At 31.0% G+C, this 23,225-nt stretch overlaps 1 protein-coding gene across 2 annotated transcripts in view; it reads right to left on the bottom strand.

Moving 5' to 3' along the window:
• LOC118187026 (EEIG family member 2) overlaps positions 1-23,225 on the bottom strand; it is a 43,922-nt gene continuing 20,697 nt past the window's right edge. For both annotated transcript variants that reach the window (XM_035357211.2, XM_035357212.2), the window contains exons 6-9: positions 17,827-17,998; positions 17,222-17,303; positions 9,257-9,365; positions 1-3,411 (exon numbers count right to left, since the gene is read on the bottom strand). In XM_035357211.2, coding sequence (XP_035213102.1) covers positions 3,299-3,411; positions 9,257-9,365; positions 17,222-17,303; positions 17,827-17,998 — 476 coding nt within the window. In that variant the 3' untranslated portion in view covers positions 1-3,298. The remainder of the gene's footprint in view (positions 3,412-9,256; positions 9,366-17,221; positions 17,304-17,826; positions 17,999-23,225) is intronic.

Genomic DNA, 23,225 nt, shown 5'->3' with positions numbered 1-23,225 from the left:
TACTTGTCAACCTATTTATTTTTTAAAGTTCATTCCAAGTATTTTCATGGAGCTGCTGATTTAGAAATAAATACAAATAACCTTATGGATATTGTTTAGCATAATGCAAATGCTTCATTTATTCAAGATTTGACAAGACAAGTTATATTACTTAGGTATCATATAAAATTAAAAACAAAATCTTCTTTATGCAAGAATTAAAAATCTAAAATTTCAAACTGCAATGATTAAAATTCAGAAACAGTTTTATAAAAGCAAACTAGATTTAATATTAACTATTTTTTTTAACTTTCCCATTTCAAAATTATTTTAAACTCCACATTTAAAAGATTACAAATACAGTATTGCAAGCCAGTTTCTTTAAACAAGTAATAAATTCAGTATCAAACATGGATTAACATCAAGAGGAACAATACAAGTATAACATGGCACATAAGTACAGAATAGGACGTGCACACAAATTTTTAGAAAATATTCACAGCAACAATTAGTTTTTTTTTTTTTAAAAATGATTTTAATACTACACCTAGTATTAAAAATATAAAGTGGAAACACCTATTTTATACCATCCTTTATTTTCATAATAAGGAATGGGTCATTCTAACACAAAGTCAATGAAGAAATATGTGTGTAACGTATAAAACATTACTTATGAATACTCAATAAATATCTGGAAGTACAAATGAAATATGTGCAGTTATTCACAGCAAAACCTAAAAATTACTTCATTGATACAAACTTGAGCTAAAAACTTAGACTGAAAATGAATGGAAGTTTGTCATGGATCTACAATTAAATTTGAGCAATTTTGCAATGCGTTTTTTTCCTGTAAATCTAAATTAGAACATTGCTATGAAATGGGAGGACTTCGAAAATGGGGGGGGGGGGAGAAAGCAGATCTGTTTTAAAGCATGAAGATTCAATAAAAACACAAAAAATAACAAACACCAGATATTTAAACAGAATTTGCATACACTTACTAGGATGCATGAATTAAAATGCTTTATCTCTGTTTAAACTCCCTTTAAATTTGTTTCTTAGGGTACACACTGAGCAGAAAAGGAAGTAACTGAGTCCTATGAACAGCTTTGAATTAAAAAATGGGAAATGGCAATCTTTTAAGGATGTTCCTAATTTTCAAACATTTGCTATGCTATCCACATAAATCCAGTCTATTAGTAAAATACAACATTAAATTCATAAGAAATTGTATTACAAAGGACACTTAATGAGATCCTCAAGTCCCATTAAATATGCTAATGAGTCATACGTAAAAATGATGATAAGGCAGTGTAACATGAAATATAATGCGATGTTTTTGTAAATTAAATAACATATTGCAAAGGAAAAGAGAAACCAGAAAGATATTTCAAAATTTTAATGCCCATGAAATGCTAAAAATTGTTTTCTTATTTAGGATGCTTTTTTTGTAAATTAAACATCTTAAATTTATACATTAATCTTTTAGGTAATTCAAATTATTCAACACTAAAACATATTTTGATTTAGCCTTCCCCCCTTTTTTTTTTAAAAATTCAATATTATGTAAGACTACATTAAAATTTAACTATGCTTACCCACAATAAAAACAGTTTCTCATTATATCAGCTGTTTCTTTTTGGTTGCTTTATTAGTCATTTAAAATTTAACACATTTTATCTAAAACTTTTTTCTTTTTATCTATTACAAATACAATTACTGAAAACTGACAGTCTAATTTCAGAGATCTTTTATTTTTTCTCTCCCCCCAAAAAGGCGTATTGCCTTAGATAGCTGCCTAAATCATGACATATCTCTAGACAGATGATTAGAAAAACTTTCATTTCTTTAAAAATGGAAAGAAACACTATGAATTTTGTGTTTACTGTTTGCATATGTATGTCGATGAGAATTTTGCAATTGCTGATAAATTCCTACATATTCTATATGCATGAAGACAGCCCATTTGACAGTATTCTTATACAAAACTTGCAACTCTGAAGATGACATAATGAAAAGTGTGAATTCTGAAATGGAAGATTAGGTTCGATTCTTGACCTAAAACCTTATTTAAAAAAACATTTTTTTTTTTTCCTTTTCCCTCAAAAAGTTTCTTACATAGTTTAATCAACAAATAGAGGCCATTGGAAGTAATATTTCAGTGATAAATTAATACTGTTATTCAATTACAACAACAATAAGCAAAAAATACAAATTAAAAAAAAAAAAATATGCATTCAACAGAGGAATTTCCTCGGAGTCATTTTTCTGAATTACAAAAGTTGCTGTAACACTTAGAATTTTTCTTCTAAATAAATTAGCAATTTCTACTTGCACACTATTTCTAAATTAACAACAATGTGTCTTACAAATAATTAAGTAATAATGAAATAAACAAAAATAACACACACTACTGTTATAAAAATATAAATGTATTACAATTTACATCAAAGTTACAATAATTATATAAAAATTTCTATAAGCTATTTTAAGAACAGTTATATCCATTCAAATAAGTTCTGCTGAATTTTACTCTTGTAAGGAAAAATTAATATAAATTTCTTTTATATACAAACACTGACAGCTCTCTCTCTCAATATATATATCACCTGCATCATGCCAAAACAATGACTCTAAAAAACTACTCTTTTGAAAAAATTGGTTAAAGATATGCAAGTGCTTTATCATAAGAAAAATCATGTAATATCTTCTAAATAATAATTCAAGTACAAGCATATCACAAAATATGCATTTCTTTATTTTAAAACATTAAAAAAAGGGAACATGTAAGTAAAATACAGATTCATGGCTTTGGTATGGTGCCTATGATATATTTCAATTTATTTGAAGTAATAATTATGCACAGAATTTAAATACATTATTTAAACAAAAAATTTTACACATTTGACAAACACAATAATTTGTTCAAAAGCAAGAAAATTATCACACATTTTGAACTAAGTTAGAGGCAAGTTTTAAAACAGCTCCTTATAATCAGTATAAAATATAAAAAGTAAAAACAAGGACTGAAATTCAAAATACATTATAAAACAATTATATTTTAAGCCTGGTCGATATTCACAAAACAAAAGAATATTAAAATGTTTAATTAGATGAACAGCATTATCAATTACATTTCTCATATATAAAAGATATTCCTACGTTTTATACAGGTATAAGGATTTCATTTAAAATTTCTAATCCTGATTTAACAAAATTTATTAGACAACAACTGATAGAATTCTAAGCAACTGTTTGTAACAGAAGATAATCTCTGAGACACAAAACTGCTTCAGTAGTGAATCACTTGATTCAATTGCTACCTATGAGCAATTACTACTTGATCAAAGTGGCCAGAAGGACAATCAGGTAGTTCATGAGAGCTTAAAGCCGGTGTGCCATCATTCTTTATAAATAATATAAGACCGGGTGCTAATAAATAAGAAAATTAAATTAAAAACATACACAAAATTTTTACTTACAATCCAAATTCAATTCTATACATACAATACACATTAAAATATTGGCACTTTTCACAAATAACATATCCTGAATTCACATGCAGCAGAATTTTTTATTTAAAAAAGGTTGATTTTCACACTTTTTAACAGAACCCGAGATGGTAATTTAATTATTGCATATAATTAGTTCCAGTCAAACTTTCATGCCATTTGAATGCTGCAAAATAATATTAATCACTAAATATTTAGTTTATATACTGTGTACAGTCAAATGTCGTTAATTCGGACACCAATAATCCGGACCTCAAAGCTAAAAACTTTCTGCTCATGCGCTGCGTTGGCACATGCGCACAGGCGTTTTACGCGTGCGTGTAAGACCTTGACTACTGCGCATATATGCTTGTGAACAAGTGCAGAATACGTTTTCGCCTGCGCGTTTAATGTATAACGGACGGTGTAAGCTAAAATTATCTATTTCAGTTAATGTTAATGATTGCATTGTTCCTTAATCTTCGAATTAGATCCCGCTTATTATTTTTTGCAGACTGTAAGAGCAATTTTATAAAAGTAAACTTGAACTTTTGATTATGTTAAATAGAATTTCCGATGCCGGAACTTCCAAAGGATCTACAAAACGAAAGTATGTTTCGATGTCCAACAAACAAAAAGTGGAATTGCTGCAAAAAATGGATAAAGACATGAAGAATGTGACAGAGAGGTTAGTGAAAATGAAAAAATTTCGATTGACAAGTTAGTCGGTATTCTTGGCACAGCAATTAACGGGACTTGAACAGCGGAACTTTGTAACTGAACAAGAAATTATGTCTGTTTATAGAATTAAAGAGAAAGTATTATCACATAAAACGAAGCAACTTAAACAACTTACACTGAAAGAAATGTTTAATAAAGTAAACAAATAAATATTAAGCTTTTTTTTTTTTTTTTTTTTGTAAATTTTGATACCCTTTAGATCATAATTGTTTTCTATTTCATGAATTACGGTTTCATATTTTTAATTTTAGAATTTCTGCATGCCATCTTACGAGATTTAAACTGATGATCTATAATCTGGAAAAATCGATAATCGCCGAAGTCCCGACGAGTCCGGATTAACGACTTTTGACTGTATTTTATTAAGACCATTCTGAAACATTAATTCTTTCCTAATCACATCTCAATAATAATAATAATAATAATAATAATAATAAAAGTATAATTTTATAATTACAGAATTTGGAAATAGCATTTTTAGAGGAGTTATATGCAAAAGATCAATGTCAAAAATAAAGTATATAAAGAGAGATAAAAATTATGATAACCTCAGTAATAATGGTATTTTTAAACACATAAGCATGAATAGTGACCTTATTTTAATATCCCATTATGCTTGGCTTTTTAACACATACATTAGTAATAAACATTTTACATAGCTTTAAATTTCATATTTAATACACAACTGGAAATTTTAGCTATAATTCAATATTTCATCATGGTATGGTCAAAACAAAGAATGGCACAGGAATGATATATTCTGGTATATTTTAATGGGGGGAAGAGAATTTAGATACTTAATAATAATACATACAATTATCAAAAAATGAGTAAATAAGGTACTTTTCCGTTTGGCCAGCTCAAATCTTGCCAAGCAGCCTTTATTGGTGACAACACACAGTATATACATAAAAAATATTAACAAATGTTACTTCTAAGAATTTTTTATTTTGAAGGCATAAACATTTTAATATTGTTTAAAATTTAAAAATTAAAAATAAAAATTAAAAAATTTTAAAAATAAATTTTTTAAATTTTGTAAGAAGACCTTAAGAATTTACTATGATCTCATGGTTCAGCATCCTGATTCACTGAATCACTGGTTCATATCATGTGACCCCAAGTGATCTCATTTCATGTAAACAACGTTACAAAAATCTAATTCTCTCAGTAGTTATCTACATTAATTTCATGTTAAATCTTAAATATGGAATACAAGTTTAAATGCAAGAATTATTTCAATTCGTATGAATAGCTTACTCAGAAATTATGTAAAACTGCAGTGCTTTACTACGCTAGAGCATTCTCATTAGAATTGATGAATTTAACCCGACATCGCATTTCCTATATTTCTGCCTTCGGGTGAGCAGTCTGATTGCATTTTAATTGACTTAATTACTGCAAATTGCCTTAGGCCATAAACTTGAACTATTTGGTAAAAATTATATGTAATTGTATGCCAGTATTGAAAGAAACAACCAATCCGATAAGAAATGGCTGCTACTTGTTTTGAAAATGAGGCATAAAAGGTTACCAGCGAGGCTAATCCGTTTGCCATCGGTTGTACCATTTTTGGCAGCTTTATCAGCTGCGCTGGCAAAATGAAAATTTACCTTAAATAATTATAATTTACTTATAAATTATGAATGCAAAGGTTTAAACGTAGCATGCTGGAATAGAGATTGTTTTTTTATAACACAGTTCCTATTTGTCTACATATTTATCTTTTCAATCAGAGCTGTTTCAAGAATTTTCATACCTAAATTTGGTCAAAATTCAGTCTGATTTCTTTTCTTTTTTAAATAATAGAAAAATTCTGTCGCAAGCTGCAGCAGGAAATCTTACAATAGGCAGTAGTCTATATTTAATGCACCCATTCATCTTTTAATTTTGCATTTCCTACCCATGCCAAATCAAAACATAAATCTGAAAATGCTTTCAAATTATCTACTTGACACATAGAAAACTCAGTTTTCATTTGATTAAGATATTTTTCATCAATAATGCATGGAAAAATATTCACCAAGAAATGAAGATGAAAATTAAACTTTAGTTTTCAAGTTAATATCAGCAACTTCAACATGTTTTAGAAATGCATCACTTAGAGGAAATTTATCTACTATATATGACCATGCAGTTTCATAAAAAGCCCATAGTGAATTGAAAAATACCTTCACTTTCATTCGACTTGGCATTTTTTAAGTATAATCTTGTTTCTGCACCAACCATTAAATTTTCATTTACTTTTTGTTCATTACACTTTTGAAATGGAATAGATGTCACCATAGTATCTGTATTTCCTTCAGAAACTGCCTGTAGATTTATGAATCTAACAAATAAATTCATGAACAGTTCAACAAGTTCTCTTCACAATTTCTGCATATAGGGAACTTGTTGCAAATTAATATCTACTGTTACAAACAAAAGCAAAAGTATTCTTCACAAATAATAAATACATTTTGGTGGTAGGTGATTGTAACATTTTTTAATGTTTTGCAATTTTTCTTTCATTTTCATTGTGAGATGACTGATTTAAAAAAAAAAAAAAAAAGAGAGAGAGAGAGAGAGAGAGAAAGATCATCCCACTGTTATACTGCAGTATTTCAGAATTTTATAAGATTTGCATTCTGTCACAAAATCAGTCGAGCGAGTTTGAAGCTATGCATCCATTTTAAACTTTTCTCTAAAAATATCTTTTACCATCATTTATATTTCTGAGCCAATTAATTTTTCAGTAGCTTTTTTTGCAATTATATGCAAGAGGTAGCATAGACAACCTTGAATGACTTTATCCAGTTGAGCATTTTGATAAATGATGCTATACCTTTAAATTTTCCCAATATATTGTTAACTTTGTTTGAAGAAAATGACACAATTTTTCCATTCGAAGCCCTTTGCTTCTAAAGTATTCATTTATCCAATTACATATACCTACTTCAGTATTATTCTTGCATTATAAAATAGAAATAAATGAAGTAATTACCATCCCCTCTTCTTTGCTCCATTATTTCATAATCAAAGGATATAGTTTGTTGTCACTACTTCCATCAGTAATTAGAGCAAATGATGCTATTGTACATCGATTTTACATCACTGGCAACAGCACTTTTTACAAGCATTTTCACAATTGCCACATTTTTGGTATAGCCACAGCTTAATTTTTTTCTTACAGCACAATCCGGAAATATTGCATTTGAAATTTGTTTCAAATTATCCGAAACTAAAATCAGTAGATTATGCTCAATTAAAAACCGAACAAAATAGCATTTGGCTTTTATGGTATCTGTTTCATCATCTTTTATGAAAAATTTGTTACTTCTTAAGATTTTACAGCATCAATTTTTTTTTATGCTTTTGAGGAAACTTTACTAAATGCAAAGTAACTTTCCACAATGCAAACTTACTTTCCATAATGCAAAGTTGAGTCTTTGTTGCAAACACTGCAACGTGCATAATTCATGGAAATTTCAGATGCTTTCATGTATGGAAATTCTTACGATACAAATTTTTAAATTTCCCCATTTGATAATTTTAGCTTTTTAAATTCAGACGGCATAATTCTCAAAAAAAAAAAAAAAAAAACCCACTGAATTACAGTTCACAAGATATGTGCTACACTCTCACTGTAACCTAAGCGAATGCAGCCAATGCAGAGTAAAGAAGTCCTTCACTGCTGGGAATTAGATTACAGATTAACAATTGGAGTTTCCTGATCTATGATTGGCTACTTTTAACAGCCAGTAATGCACTCAATATGTAATATTTAATGTCCCAAGCATTTAGCAAATCATCAGATGAGTTAGTTGGTTCTGCTTTGCGTACTATTTATTCTGCCTTCTTTTTGTAAAATCCATAGTTTTCCATAGCTCACAGTTTTTCAGAAGCTTCCATATAAACTATAGAGAATCCATAGTAGTTGCAGTCTATGCATTTACCATAAATAATCAACATGAAACTAAGTAATTAAACTATTGTTACTGACTGGTCCATATACGAGACACATGGTTTCCTCACACCAGACTAATAACTCATGTGTTGGATAGTGATAGAACCATAGTCCCTTTAATAATTTGTAGTAAAATTATTAAATAATATTGAAATTGTTGAAATAATATTCAAAATCACTTTTGATTAAAAGAACTTTGAAAATTCTCAAATTTGAATTAGCTTTGAGTATTATTATTGGTCTGTGGCAGATGGTGTAATTTTATCCATAAGTTTTTGTGCATTAAGAGTATGCGTGGTCCATAAGTTTGTTGTTTAGTCCATAAGTTTGTGCACATTAAGAGTATGCATGGAATTCACTATGATGCATTTATTAAAACAAATACAATTTTGAATCTGCTGAAACTTGTCTTTGTTTGACTATCATCACCAACTTTCGTAAATACCGAACACATTTTAGTACCCATAGAAGATGAATATAGATAATCAGTACAAACCTGCTGTGCTACATTTTTTATTTTCGTGTGGTGAATCTGTCAGGTTTGCAGTGATAAAAATTAATAGTGTACATGGAGAACACACTAATAGTGTAAGGACTGCCCAGAAAGGGTTTAAAAAATTTTAAGTTGGTAAAAACAGCATTGATGACGAACCCCGTTCAGGATGTTTTGAATTGTTAGAATCAAGTTTATAGTGAACAACTTTGCCATCTAAACTCAGAATTGATCAAAAAATGCCCACAATTAGTGAATATCAAGAAAGTGTTGTTTCATCATGATAACGCTAGACCACATATGGCTCGAACAACGCTGCAAAAAAAAATTAGTGAATTTAATTGGGAGCTTTTTGCCACATCCTGCTTACTCCCCAGATATAGCCCCAAGTGATTTTCACTTATGTAAGAATTTTTTACTGGGAAAAAAATTAAATTCTAAACAGGATGTACACAATGAACTTACAAGTTTTTTTTGCATCAAAACCAGAGTCTTTCTAAAACAATGGTATAAAAAAAGCTGCCTGTAAGATGGCGAAGTAAAATAAAATTAATTTATCATAATTATAAATAGTTTTCTCCATTCAGAATGATAGCATTAACTTACATTCCATAGAATCATCAGGCTCAAGGTTTGTAGCTTCAATGACTTCATTAATTACTTCTTTTGCACTGACTCTAGTAGAATCCATTCGGCCTTCATCTGACATTTGTTTCTAAAGAAGAAATTTGATAAATAAAAATTAGCCAGAAAATAATATGCTTTTTAATATCAGCATAACAGAATACATGAAAAGTTTTTTCATATTAAGAAGATAATTTTAATCACGTTACTATTATTTTAACATCAAATCACAGAGATATTAACTTGATTATTTCACAAATAATTAAAAAGAGAAAAAAGGGAACTGATAAAAAGTTTTCCTATCAAAACAGTAGAAACCATTTTAGGAGATGACCTTGGGGGATAGGAACTTGAAACAATATTACAGTACAAAGTCCATAATCCAAATGTCCATTATCTGGAATGATCTATAATCCAGACCTCAAAGCCACAAACTGTTTTTTTTTTTTTTTTTTAAATGCTTTACACATGCTTATTTAATGCCATTCATGGGTCCAATGCTAGTGGCTCGAGCCAAACTATTACGTGAATAAATGCACTTAAACACTGAGTGCACATATTCGACAGGTTGGTTAACCAAATTAAAAATTTGCCATGGTATAAGACAATTAAATATTTCAGGTGAGAAAGCTTCAGCTGCTGAACAATTTGCAGATGAATTCATTGAACTCATTACTAGTGAACAATTATCTCCAGAAAAAATTTACAACGCTGATGAAACTGGTCTTTTCTGGCATTATGTACCGCGAAATACCTTGGCAACCTCTGCAGAAAAGGCTCCAACTGGTGTCAAAGATTACAAAGCGAGACTACAATTTTAGCATGCGCAAATGCTGCAGGAACGCACAAGTGCAAACTTTTCGCAATTGGAAAACATGCACGACCTCGAGCATTTAAAGGAGTAACGATTTTCCCCGTTATATGTCGTGCAAATAAAACAGCATGGATGACACAAGCGTTGATGAATGATTGGTTTGAAAATCATTTTATACCCGAGGCTCGGTGACATTTGAATTCAGTTGGTTTACCTGATGACTCAAAAATAGTTTTGATTGTTGACAATTGTTTGACGCATACTTCACTTAAAGTTTTAGTGAAAGATAATGTATCCATATTATTCTTCCCTCCAAAGTGTACGTCTATCATTCAGCCTATGGATATGGAAATAGTGCACATGCTGAAATTCAAATATAAAGTAGCATTTTTAAAATCTATGTTAAATTTCTTGAACAATGGCTAATCTTTTTGAAATTTTTCAGCATAAAATCTGCTGTGCAGAGCATCACAAGATCGTGAGAGGATGTGTCTCCAGATACGTTAAAAAATGCTTGGCATAATTTATGGCCAGCTACCATATTTGATGGTAAGGACGATGGAGATGATAGCAGCGAATTTGAAGGTGTTTGGACATCGCAAGGTGAAATTTTCCAGTTATTGCATTTTGTAAAGAAATGTGGAGAAGCAGTAATAAATGAAAATGATATAACAGAAGTTTTTCACCATGACGACAATGCCCCAACCATCAATTAATTAACGGACGGTGAAATCTGAAGTATGGTTCTAGCTCCAGAAAATACCCCTATCGATAGTGAAGAAAGTGACAGAGAGGTTATTGAAAATGAAAAAATTTCTATTGACAAGTTCTTATTCTCGACAGTTACAGCACTTGAACAGTGGAACTTTGTAAATGAACACGGAATTATGTCTGTTTATAGAATTTTAAAAGAGAAAGTATTAGCACAAAAACGAAGCAACTTATATTGAAATAAATGTTTAATAAAGTAAATAAATAAATATTAAGCTTTTTTTTGTAAATTTTGATACCCTTTAGATAATAATTGCTCTTTATTTTATAAATTACGGTTTCATACTTTTAATTATATAATTTCTGCATGCCACCGTACCAGATTTAAATTGATGATCTATAATCTCTAAAAAACCCTAATCCGGAATCACCGAAGTCCAGACGAGTCCGGATTACGGACTTTGTACTGTACTATGAGACTTTCAAAGAAGGATCAGCAATATGACCATTGATATCCAGGATCAAACAGTGCAACATATGAAGTTTGCAACACTCAGGCTTTATTAATATGCAGAGGCTGTCTGCACATTTTTTAGATGATTTTCCTTGTAATTACAGAAGTATTTTACCTACATTTTTTGTGTTTTAAATGTTACATTTGATACTTTAGCAGCAGAAGAGGTATTTTATCCCATTCTTTTTGAACAGCTGTTAAGTCCAAATGCACAAAAATCCATGAATGATACATCAGGTGATTTAGAAGGGATATCAGTGAAGGGTATGGTCTTGATACCCATTTCTTGTAACATTTTTTCCAGGAAATTAACTTTGGATTTTGTTATGTGGTTGCTTACTTTGTCTCGACGTAGTTCTAATTATTGATGGCACTGTGGGTAAAGAGAAGGAATTCCATATTTAAAAACTAGATATAAAACTTATTCCTGATAATATATGGAATTGACTTAACAGTTTTCAACACTCTCTTTAATTTTTATTTGTTGTTATATCAAAAATCAGACACAATCATAAATCAATCTGAAAAATTTTCTTCAGATTCCTTGAACCACGTTCTAAATTCCCCCCCCTTCTTTTTGATGATGATAAATGGATCTCTTTTTATTACAGTCATTTAAATATACCCAAGATTCATCTATTGCGACAATATTTTTGTCCAAATAATTGTTTCTTATAAAGAATTCCGTAGCGCATTTCGCTTTTGGCAATATTTCGTGGAGAAAAATGATGCCCATTATGTTTTACCACCTTTTAGGATTCAAATCAGCACTAATCACTTTGTTTACAGTTCACACCAAGCATTTTAATGAATATGCAACTGTCCTTTGACTTCGAACATTTTCCTTTAACATTAAAGTCATTATTGCAACATTCGAAACATTTAGTTTTCCCCTTGGATATGTATTTTGAACAATTTTTTTCTTAAAGCCAAATTTTGACATTTCCCCCCTTTCTTATCGACAATATTAACTATCGCTGCTTTAGATACAGAAAAATCATGGCGTTTTTAATAACTAAATACGAATAATTTTCTTCGGAAAGAGCACAAACATAGACTTCCATCCATTATTTTTTTAAAGCGCGAAGTTTTTTAATAGCAAAGCAAAATCCTCTAAAAATGTGCAAACAGCTTTTGTAATGAATTGAACAATGCATCATCATATGCCCAGCTGCTGATGTTTGTAAAGTATATTCATTCATATTCATCTAAACAAATTTCTGTAATGTTCACCCTTGGAAACTCATAATAAAATTTCAGAAAATAAAGAAAAGATCTCATTTTCTTTGAAATGGAAAACAAAATCATAACATATTAGCTATGCATGCTACACAGATGGACTGCCAACCATATTAGAAACAAAATTCAGATTTTAAACTCATACTAAAGCATTCTTCACTGGTGAAAGGAATTTACTGTATGATACAATAAAAAGCTATTGGCCCCAAAAACATTTCCAAGCACCACTATCAAAGGTTTTAGATGAAACAAATGAAAATGAGAATTTCATAAAAAAATCTGAAAGGTTTCAGATTTTAAATTATGTCCAAAGGGATTTTAACATTTTGTGTGTTACCTTTATTTATTAAATATCAAGTAACCATAAAATTCAGTTAAAACCTTAAACCATAAAATTCAGTTCAATAGCAAGATCGCAAAATAATTTTAAATTGCACATATCTTTAGAATTTCTGATACGCAATCTCGAGCGCTGGAGATAAAAATGTTTTCTTCTGTACAACGTTGCCATTGCTCGCTTTGAAATCCTTAAGTTTGTTAATTAAAAACTTGTTAAAGTTTTACAAAATATGAAACTGATAAGAAAACAAATTCCAAATTTCAAATTTGGGCTTTCAGATGCTCATATTTGTAGTACGATTAAGTCATTTAAAATTTGATTGTTGTTTTATCACAATGCGAGAAACATATTGGGTCAGTCCATAAATTTGTGCCCATTTTTTGGTAAATTTTTTAATATTTTAATCAATTCACACAATTTAACACACACAATTTAACATTTTAATCATTTTATTTGACATTTAATAATTTTAATCATTCTATTTGAACATTTTAATCAATTCTATTTTTTCCTCTATTACCTACAATGTCTTACAATTTTACAGGCAGCTTTTTTATGCCATTGCTGTAAAAAGACTCTGGTTTTCATGAATAAAAACTTGAAAGTTCATTGTGTACACTTGTTTAGAATTTAATTTTTTAACCAGTAAAAAATTTTGCAAAGCACGAAATAAGTGAAAATCACTTGGGACAATATCTGGGGAGTAAGCAGGATGCAGGATGTGGCAAGAGCTCCAAATTAAAATCACTAATTTTTTGCAGAACTGTTCGAGCCGTATGTGGTCTAGCGTTGTCATGATGAAACAATACTTTCTTGATATTCGTCAATCATGGGCGCCTTTTTGATCAATTCTCAGTTTAGATGGCAAAGTTGTTCACTATAAACGTCTGAATTAATTGTTTGATTTGGTTATAACAGTTCAAAACGTCCAGAAAGGGGTTCATTATCAATGCTGCTTTTTCACACTTTAAATTTTTTAAACCATTTCTGGGCAGTCCTTACACTAATAGTGTGTTCACCATGTTCACCTTGTACAAAGTCCGTAATCCGGACGTCCATTATCCAGACCTCTGTTGCAACTCAACTCTTGCTGAGATCCGATGGCTGAGTGACGTCATCTCGAACTATGAACTCCCGTGGAGAGATCACGAGAACTCGGAACTGAGAAGTCGCAAGCTGCGTCGTGCGAACATTTAAACCTTTCATTATGTAAATATTCTGTAACCAATTGCATCTTCATTAAATATGTTTGTGTAAAGAAAGTATTTATCATTTATGGAATATCCCCTTCAAGATTTTGCAGTTAGATGCACAGAGGAACTTCAGCCCTGTGGCCCTGGCAGAACCCACTGGAACAAGGTAAGCAGTTTTGTTTTACCTTGATTAATTAGACGTAACGATAACGATATAAATAATAATATTGTGGCGCCATAATGTGGGGCCATTGGGTTGAATTTGAACTGAAATTTAATAGATTTTGCTTAAGCAAAAACATGGATTTAGAAAAATTAAAAAAGAAACGATCTGCTATAAGAGCAATAGTTACAAAGCTGATAAATAAGATAGAAACAGAAATTGCTAATGAGGGGGATAAAAATGTAATTGAAGAAACGGTTGCTCAATTAATTAGTAAAGAAGAAGAACTAATCTTAGCGGATAATGGTATTGAAGCTTTAATTGATGTAACAAATTTAGAAGATGAAATAATGTCTAGAGAAGAGTATTAAAGTAAAATTATTGTTTGGAAATTACGCACGAAAAGATATTTAAATACTAATCCACATAGCACTAATTCTACTTCATGTGGAAATGTCACTGAATCGCAGAACAAAATTAAACTCCTGAAATTGGCCCTGGAAACATTTTCGGGAAAGGACATGTGCAGTTGGCCCGGGTTTTGGGCACGATTTGAGACAGCTGTACACGAAAACGAAAGTCTGCATGCGGTAGATAAATTTAACTATTTAAAGTCAGTTCTTACTTCTGATGCAGAAACTGCAATACAAGGGTTGACATTAACAGCGGAGAATTACGAGAAGGCTGTGAAAATATTTAAAGATCGCTTCGGACGCAAAGAACTAATAATAGATACCCATATGAACAATTTAACTCTGACTCCGGTTAAAAGGTCTTGCGATGTGACAGCACTTCGAAAATTATATGATCATTGTGAAGTACAAATTAGAGGATTAGAATCGTGTAATATTTTACCGGATTCGTACAGTACCTTATTGTATCCGATATTAATAAAGGTGATTCTGAAAGATTTAGCACTAGAATTTAATAGAAAATATGAAGATGATAATCAGACAAAAATTATGAATTTGCTCAATTTTCTAAGAAAAGAAATAGAAAGTCGAGAACGTACAGGATTTTTAGTTAAGCCAACAGATTCTGAAGTCACTGAAAGGAAATCCCATTTTGAAAATAAGCGGCAGTTTCGAGACAGCGAAAGAAATTGGGATTATAATAAGGGTAGAATTCCTTCAGTGGCAGCGTTAAACACATCACTATCTAATAGCTGTTTATTCTGGTCTGAAAATCATTCGTCAGAATCATGTAAAAAAACTGTGCCAGAGAAAAAGGAAGCGTTAAAGCGAAGGGGGTTTTGTTTCATGTGTCTCAAAAGATACCATTTAGCGAGGATGTGCAAATCGAAACTAACTCGTGGTGTTTGTGATCGGCGACATCATAAATTGATACACTCTGACGAAACGAATGCGTCAGACAAGAGTCCCGTCCAAAGGGGCAGTAGTCTCCTCTGTTTCCGATTGCGCAACAGCAAATAACTCATTTCTTCTGACAGCACAAGCTGAAATTATAAACACAGGCAATTGGCGCCAATTGGCCAAAGCGCTCGCTTGTTGTTTGATTTAGGATCGCAGCGAACATTTATTAGAGATGACGTCACTCAGCCATCGGATCTCAGCAAGAGTTGAGTTGCAACAACCTCAAAGCCACAAATGTTTTTTTTGGGTATGCTTTACGCATGCGCGTTTAATGTATAACGGACGGTATAAGCTAGGCTAAAATTATCTTTACTGATTCTAAGGCATTTCAGTTAATGTTGAAGATTGCGCTGTTCCTTAATCTTCTAATTGGATACGGCTTATTATTTTTTGCAGACTGTTAGTAAAATTTTATAAAAAATTAAGCTTGAACTTTCGATTACGTCAAAAAGAGTTTCCAATTATGGAGCTGCCAAAGGATCTACAAAGCGAAACGATTTTTCTTGTCCATCAAACAAAAAGTGGAACTGCTGCAAAAAAATGGATAAAGGCATATCCATTTTAAAATTATGCTAGGAGTATGGCATTGGATGACACAAAAGAAAAAGGAACTTTTTGAATTTTTTTGTGGAAGCATCTTAAACAACTTACATTGAAAGAAATGTTTAATAAAATAAACAAATAAATATTAAGCCTTTTTTTTTTTTTTTTGTAAATTTTGATACCCTTTACCTCATAATTGCTCTTTATTTCATAAATTACAGTTTCATATTTTTAATTGTATAATTTCTACATGGCATCTTACCAGATTTAAATTCATGATCTATAATCCGGAATTGGCAAAGTCCCGGCGAGTCCGGATTACGGACTTTATACTGTATTAATTTTTATCGCTGCAAACCTGGCAGATTCACCACATGAAAATAAAAAAATGTAGCACAGCACATTAGTACTGATTATCTATATTCATCTTCTATGGGTTCAATATTGATATGTGTTCGATATTTATGAAAGTTGGTGATGAATTGAATAATATGTTAGTCAAACGATGACAAGTTTCAACAGGTTCAAAATTGTATTGTTTTAGTAAATGCGTCATAGTGAATTCCATGCATAGTCTTAATACGTATTAACTTATGGATTGACCTGATACATACATTTATGCAGATTCTTCCTTATTTAATTTCTTCAAATATAATACAGGGTGATAGTATTTGGTGAGAACAATTTGAAAAGTGATACAGCCTTTTAAAGTTTTCAACGCAAAATCGCAAAACAAAAACAAAAGTCCTTCAGGGAAAAAGACCCTTTGGGCTTTAAAATAAAATTCTAAACACAAAACTTTTAATACAATTATATTTTGATATGCATACAGGCTATGACTACTTTTCTTTCTACAAAAGTACTAGATATCTTTCAAGGGGAAAATGAGAGTGGAGCTAAGTGATGAGTTCTAATTACTATTTGATTTAGAGGACAAGATAGAATGCTTTTCCTCACTGGAAGATGAGGAATGGATTATGGAATTTTGTTTACCTATATTACATTTTTTGCAACAATAGCACAGAATATACATAAGATAAAATTTCATTATGATTACTTTTGACGGCCTCTTTCTATCTGGAGCTTTAGGAACACCCGCAAGACATAACTCACTGAAAGTAGAACTTGAACTAGGATTCCTAAAATTAAAATATATAACACATTTAAAATTTAATAACATTTAACATAATAAATGACAAAATTCATAATAATATTAACTTTCTTTGGTTCTAAGGCACACTTTTCTCCTCGCATAAATATTACTAAAAAGCACAACACATCTTGGCATTAAGATTTTTTTTATACATATTTTAAAGTAATTCATATATCCAAAGAATAAGATACACTATCGTTAATAAAATAAACTTGATTACTGAAAAAAATATTTGTTGGATGCATTTTACTTGCCTATAATCAGTTTTTTCTCCCTCCTAAATGGTAATCTGAGTGCATCTCAGAATTAGAAAAACATGGCCCACGAGCACAAAATTTGCAAATTATGCCACATATACTAAAATATTTAATTCAGATACTGTACAAATATGCGAATTTAAAATCTAATCACACATTTAATCATTTGCCATTAAACTTTTAATAGTTAAATTTACATAAGACAGAAAATTGTATTAATACATGGGAATAAAAGTCTATATACATATTTACCTATGGTGGCCAGATTCTGCACTACTTTGCCGAGAATGAGATGCTAAACTGCCATAGCCTGATGCTTTCGAATGCTGGCTGGCATAGCTAGAATTCCGAGAATGACCTCGTTCAAACTCAGGTACATGATCATCCTCTTTTGATTTCTCATCATTTGACCCCGTAACCAGTTCTAATGTTAAAGAAAAATAATATTTCTAGGTACTAATGTAGTTTTCTTGTTACAAAAATTTACAAAAAAAAAAAAAAAAAAAAAAAAAAAAAAAACTGATTTTTACAAATAAATGAATAATCTTTTCCATCGCCAATAATCATATTGAAGATGGAAGAATTACCAATGCTTTGTAATGGGCGGGATAAACTAAAAGCATCAACTTGCTGTAAAAGCAAGTACAGTCAAATACTGAAAATCTTCTGACCTGAAATCCACCAACTCCAGAAATCCGCGTTGCCTCTCAGAATATAAACATTCAGTTCATAGGTTCCGGAAACCGCAACATTGAGTACAAAATATTGAGAAAGAAATACTTACCGAATAATCACGTCATATCAAAACGGAAATACCAAATTATTGATATAAAAAAAAAAAAAAAAAAAAAAAAAAGATAAAATAAATAAGTTTTTTTCCATCTAATCTGCATTGAGGTAAAAAAGCAGACGATTCACTCAACTCTTTGTTCAAGTTCACGATTCATGTTGTTGCATTTTCTGAGCTGTGTTATTTCATTTCACAAGATTGTTTAGTGCTGCCTTTTTTTAATCCGGATATTTTGTGGATAAATTAAGAATATTTTAAATTTCAGCCCTTTTTAACACAATGACAGATAAGAAACGCACTCGTGATTTTACTGCTTGCAAAGTTGAAAAACGTAAACACGTTGCATTGACAGTAACGCAAAAAGTGCAAATTCTGCAAAAGATGGAAGCAGGTGCTACTCCTTGATTTATATCAGAATGGTATGGAATTGCGACACAATTGTGTATGATATACGGAAAAATAAAGAAAAGCTATTGAAATTCTACAGCAACAGTGATTCTAACACCAGAATCCGAAAACGGAAATCTTTGCATGAGGCGAAATCAGCAAACTTCGATGCTGTGTACATATAATACAATGAATAATATAATCAATTTATGTATGTAATAATAATTTAATGCATATAATAAATTATTGCAATAATGTATATAATAATTTAATTAAAATGTATCGAATATGGCTAATTTATTTTGCACTTTTAGTCCGAATATTATGCTTTATCTTTTCTGTCCTGAAATCCGCAAAATCCTAAAATCCGCTCAACCTCTGGTCCCAAGCTTTGCAGATTTCTGGAATTCTACTGTAGTAATTTTACCTTATTTTTATTCTTAGTGCAAGTTTTGAAGAGTGGAATTTAATTTTGACAAATATTTTTCAAAGCTAAGTGAAAGTAACAAAGGAACATATTTTGCTTTATGAGTTCAGTTAAATAATTATTGACAGAAATATTGATGCAGAATAAGGGGATCGAAAAATAAGTGTAAATCAATATCAATGGCGGTTCGAGAAATTTTGAGCCTGTAATAATAGCCAAGGTTTGGTACAATCCTTAAGAGTCCTTAAATTTTTTGGAATCAATTTTTGATCCTTAGAAGTCCTTATTTTTGGCCAAAATCAGCAGAAGGTCCTTAATTTTAATAATCTGAAATTTCTGTCTGATTTTATGACTGAAACATAAGCATTTCGAAATTCACTTTTTCTAATAAAGAGCTCTTAACCGCTTGACTGCTACGCATATGAATGCAAAAGCGCTGCATTCATATGCTTTGAAAACCGCAATGCAGCACATCTGCGCTGCGAGTTTCAGTGTGTCTTTGTTGCTCCGTGGGTGTGAACGTGCGTAGTCTGACCTCACGTGTACTTTGTAACACGAGTGCATTCTAAAAAAACTAACTGCATCGCGGTTTTCGAGACAAATGAACGTAGCGCTTTTGTGCAGCGTAGCAGTCAAACGGTTAAACAGCTTTTTGCTTTTGGGTATGTGAATTCTTTTATTAAATGGTTCTAAATATGGTGACATTTCAACATTTTGGCGATTAGTTTCTATAGAAAATTTCTAATTCCGAGATCCCGATGTTTTCAGACACGTGCTCTCACTCACAAAGCAGAAGAGTGCCATAATTTCTCAGTGATGAAACTACTTTGGTTTTCTCTGCAGTCTAGAGAGTAACCGGCGTTTTCAGACACCCAAAATCACTTTTGGGGGAGTGCAAATAACAAAGTATTATGCCAAGCTACATCAAAATCATGAGAAATTTTAAAAATAAGAGAAAGTTGGGAAAAATATATTGAAAATCGGGTTGCCGGGAGAATGGTCGGAAAGCGGAAGTCTCCTGCCTACATTGGAAGAGTTGTCAACCCTGCTTATGGATAAGTTTTAACCTGGCAGCACGCATGTCCTAATAGTAATGCGAGAACGAGCGTTGGGTCGAATAGGCCAGCGCGCACTTTTCTTTAATTCATGAGACTTTATTATTGAACCAGTAATATATATTTTATACCACGATTCATAAAAATCAAGAGAAGTTATATATTTGAAAATAATGAATTAATGTTTAGAAAAATCTTTTTAAATCTTTACACCGCATATAACATTGAATAAGATAACAGAATAAGGTAAGATAGTTGAATAATTGAAGAAGGTAACTAAATTAATGCATATAATTTTTTAATACCAAAAAACTACTTGCATATGAAGCTGCAAACGTAATGCTGGTATATATTTATTGGCACACAATACACACTATAGAGCTATGCTTACCGCAGACATTTTTTTTCGCATTTTGTGCATGAAGTTTTAGAATTTCTGTTCTTCCCAGTCTCACAACAACTTTGTCCATGCTGTTTTCCAGTTTGTAGGGACCTTCAGGTTGCATCCTTGCATATATTTCTAAATTCCAGGTAAAAAAGGACCGATTAAGGCTTTTATTTCGATTAAATTAGTTTTTTTTTGCAGTCACAATATCCTTGAAAATCATCCGCAATCTTGTCCACGTAAATGTTCGTGCAATCAACAATGCGCTGTAATATGGTATTATCAAACAGTAACAACCAAGAGTCTGTAGGGGATGATACAGTTCTCGCATCACCAACATATCCAGGCAATTTAGTGATAATATTATGCGAAAGTGTTCTTATATTTTGTTTTGGTTTTTTTTATTCCATTTTGTAATCCCATCTATCCCGGCATAAAATTTGCCTAAACTGAATGCATCTATTTCATCGTCTGAATCAAATTCTTCTTCCGAAGAAGTTTCATGAGCACTAAATTGCTCTTTATCATCATCTCCACTTATTGATTCTTCATTTATTGATATTTCGGCAAGTAAAGTTTGAAACCGTTTCATATCATCTTTATAGCTTAAATAACGACACATCTTTTAAAACTCTTATACAAACATTATAAAAAAAAAAAAAAAAAAAAAACCCACCGAACGCGAGAATGCACATTGGGTCTTTTAGGCTTGGAGATTCAGTTCCTAGCTAAAGAAAATTTAAGAAATATGACCTCCTACACAATGAATAGAGGGTGACCTTGGAAGCAGGTACTGGTAGACTCAACCATTTTCATGAAAGGGGAGAGGTTTTGCAATGCATTGAATATTTGCAGGGCCTGTAAGACCCAACGCACATTTTCGCGGGTTAATAAGTGGTTAAATATGAATTATTTATTTTTGCTAGAAAACCTTCATTAGGATTTGAGATTACAATAGTTTTCACATTTGGCAGATAAAGTGATGTGTTACCATTGCAATACTGAAATCTTGGACCACCTAAATTGGAACTCTCGCAAGCACATTTTCTTGACATTTGTTTCAATACCAGGAGCTTCATTAATTACAAGTTTCTAGGCAGACAGTAAATTCCTTTTTTGTAAACAGCTGGTTTAACATTTCATGTTTTGTACTTGGTTTATATATGTATTTATTTTTAATGGAAATTATAAATAACGGGTACAATATTCTGATTATTAGCTTAGCCCCATCTTATTCGTACTTTAGCACAGCTTCGTAAGAAGGACAATCTATTTCAGCATGATGTGTTTATTTTTCATAAAGTGAATGAAATTTATTCCTTCTGATCATTTAGGTGCACTATTTGCTTAAGCCACGGGGATAATGCATCTTCAATGTCCTAATTTGCTTTTTCAACTAAGCTTAACTAAGTCTTAGCTATCCATGAAGAATTTTGAGTTCATCCCACATTCCGTAAATTTCACAAATTGTGTTACTGGATTCCTGGCCATTGTTACTTTGCAAGATGCATGGTACTTTATATATCGTGAATACATACTGCAGATTGGTGGTATCAAACTCGTGATCTTCAAAGGAATTTTATGCAGCCAGTGAATACATTTCAATTATGCATTTGTCATAAATACAATAGTTATATATGATAGTCATAAATATGATAGTTGATATGTAGCCTATAGTTTGAGACAAAATTATGAATTGAACTTATATGTGCAACTTCTATTGAGGAAAAAAAGATACACTGAGTAAAGTGGAACTTTGTCCTTGCCACTGATGCTTGCATGCGACACCATGTCATTATGGTTAGATGGGAAAATTTCCCATGCTTGTACATTGAGTGAATTTAGTTTGCGCTGGTGGAGTTTCAGTCTTTGAAATTTCTGGTTAAAGTAAATTATTTAGTGGATAATTCAATGTAATGGAAGTTGCCTGAAATACATGTCAGTCTAAAACTTAATCTTTAGCTGTAAATATGTTTGAATTAAAAAGTATAGCCAATAGATACTTCTTGCCAAAAATACCAAACTTTAGATTTCATATACAAAATAAATAAAAGTGTGAATTCTTTTGTACTATTATTGTTATTGCTTATGTATGTTTTAATAAATATTTAAAACTTTTTTATTTTTTGGTAAAAAATATTTTAAAAAATACTTTGGACTGTAAGTTGCCTTCTGATTCAGCATTCGGCCCACAAGCAATTTGAGTTCGAGACCACCAGAGTATATGGTAAGCAACTTCCTCCGCTCACTTTGTTCTAAAGTTCCTAATTAAACTAATTTTGTGAGATGGTCTTGATAAACCATTATAAATTTATAAGCTATGTTTCTCTGCAACTTTATGTTAACGAGTTTGATCCAACATTTTGAACTGAATTCACTACTTTTAATTTAAAAGCAAGAGCATTTTTTTGGAATGCTTTGTTTCTTTTGACAAGATTTACAAAGTTTAATCATATTACAACAAATTTTATTATAAAATCTTTTTAAATCTCGTCTTAAGCCTTTTTATTATTCTATTTAGTTCTCTATGTATAACTTCAGTATGAATCTTATGGATAGTATGAAAATACTCCTGCATAAAAGGGTTACATCTAACCACCCCCTTTT

This window comes from Stegodyphus dumicola, chromosome 8 (genome assembly GCF_044657685.1).
Source record: "Stegodyphus dumicola isolate Sdum_Otavi_A_Nest chromosome 8, ASM4465768v1".
Taxonomy (NCBI): domain Eukaryota; kingdom Metazoa; phylum Arthropoda; class Arachnida; order Araneae; family Eresidae; genus Stegodyphus; species Stegodyphus dumicola.
The sequence above is the reverse complement of the archived record's forward strand: the minus strand, read 5'-3'. Positions and strand labels throughout refer to the sequence as shown.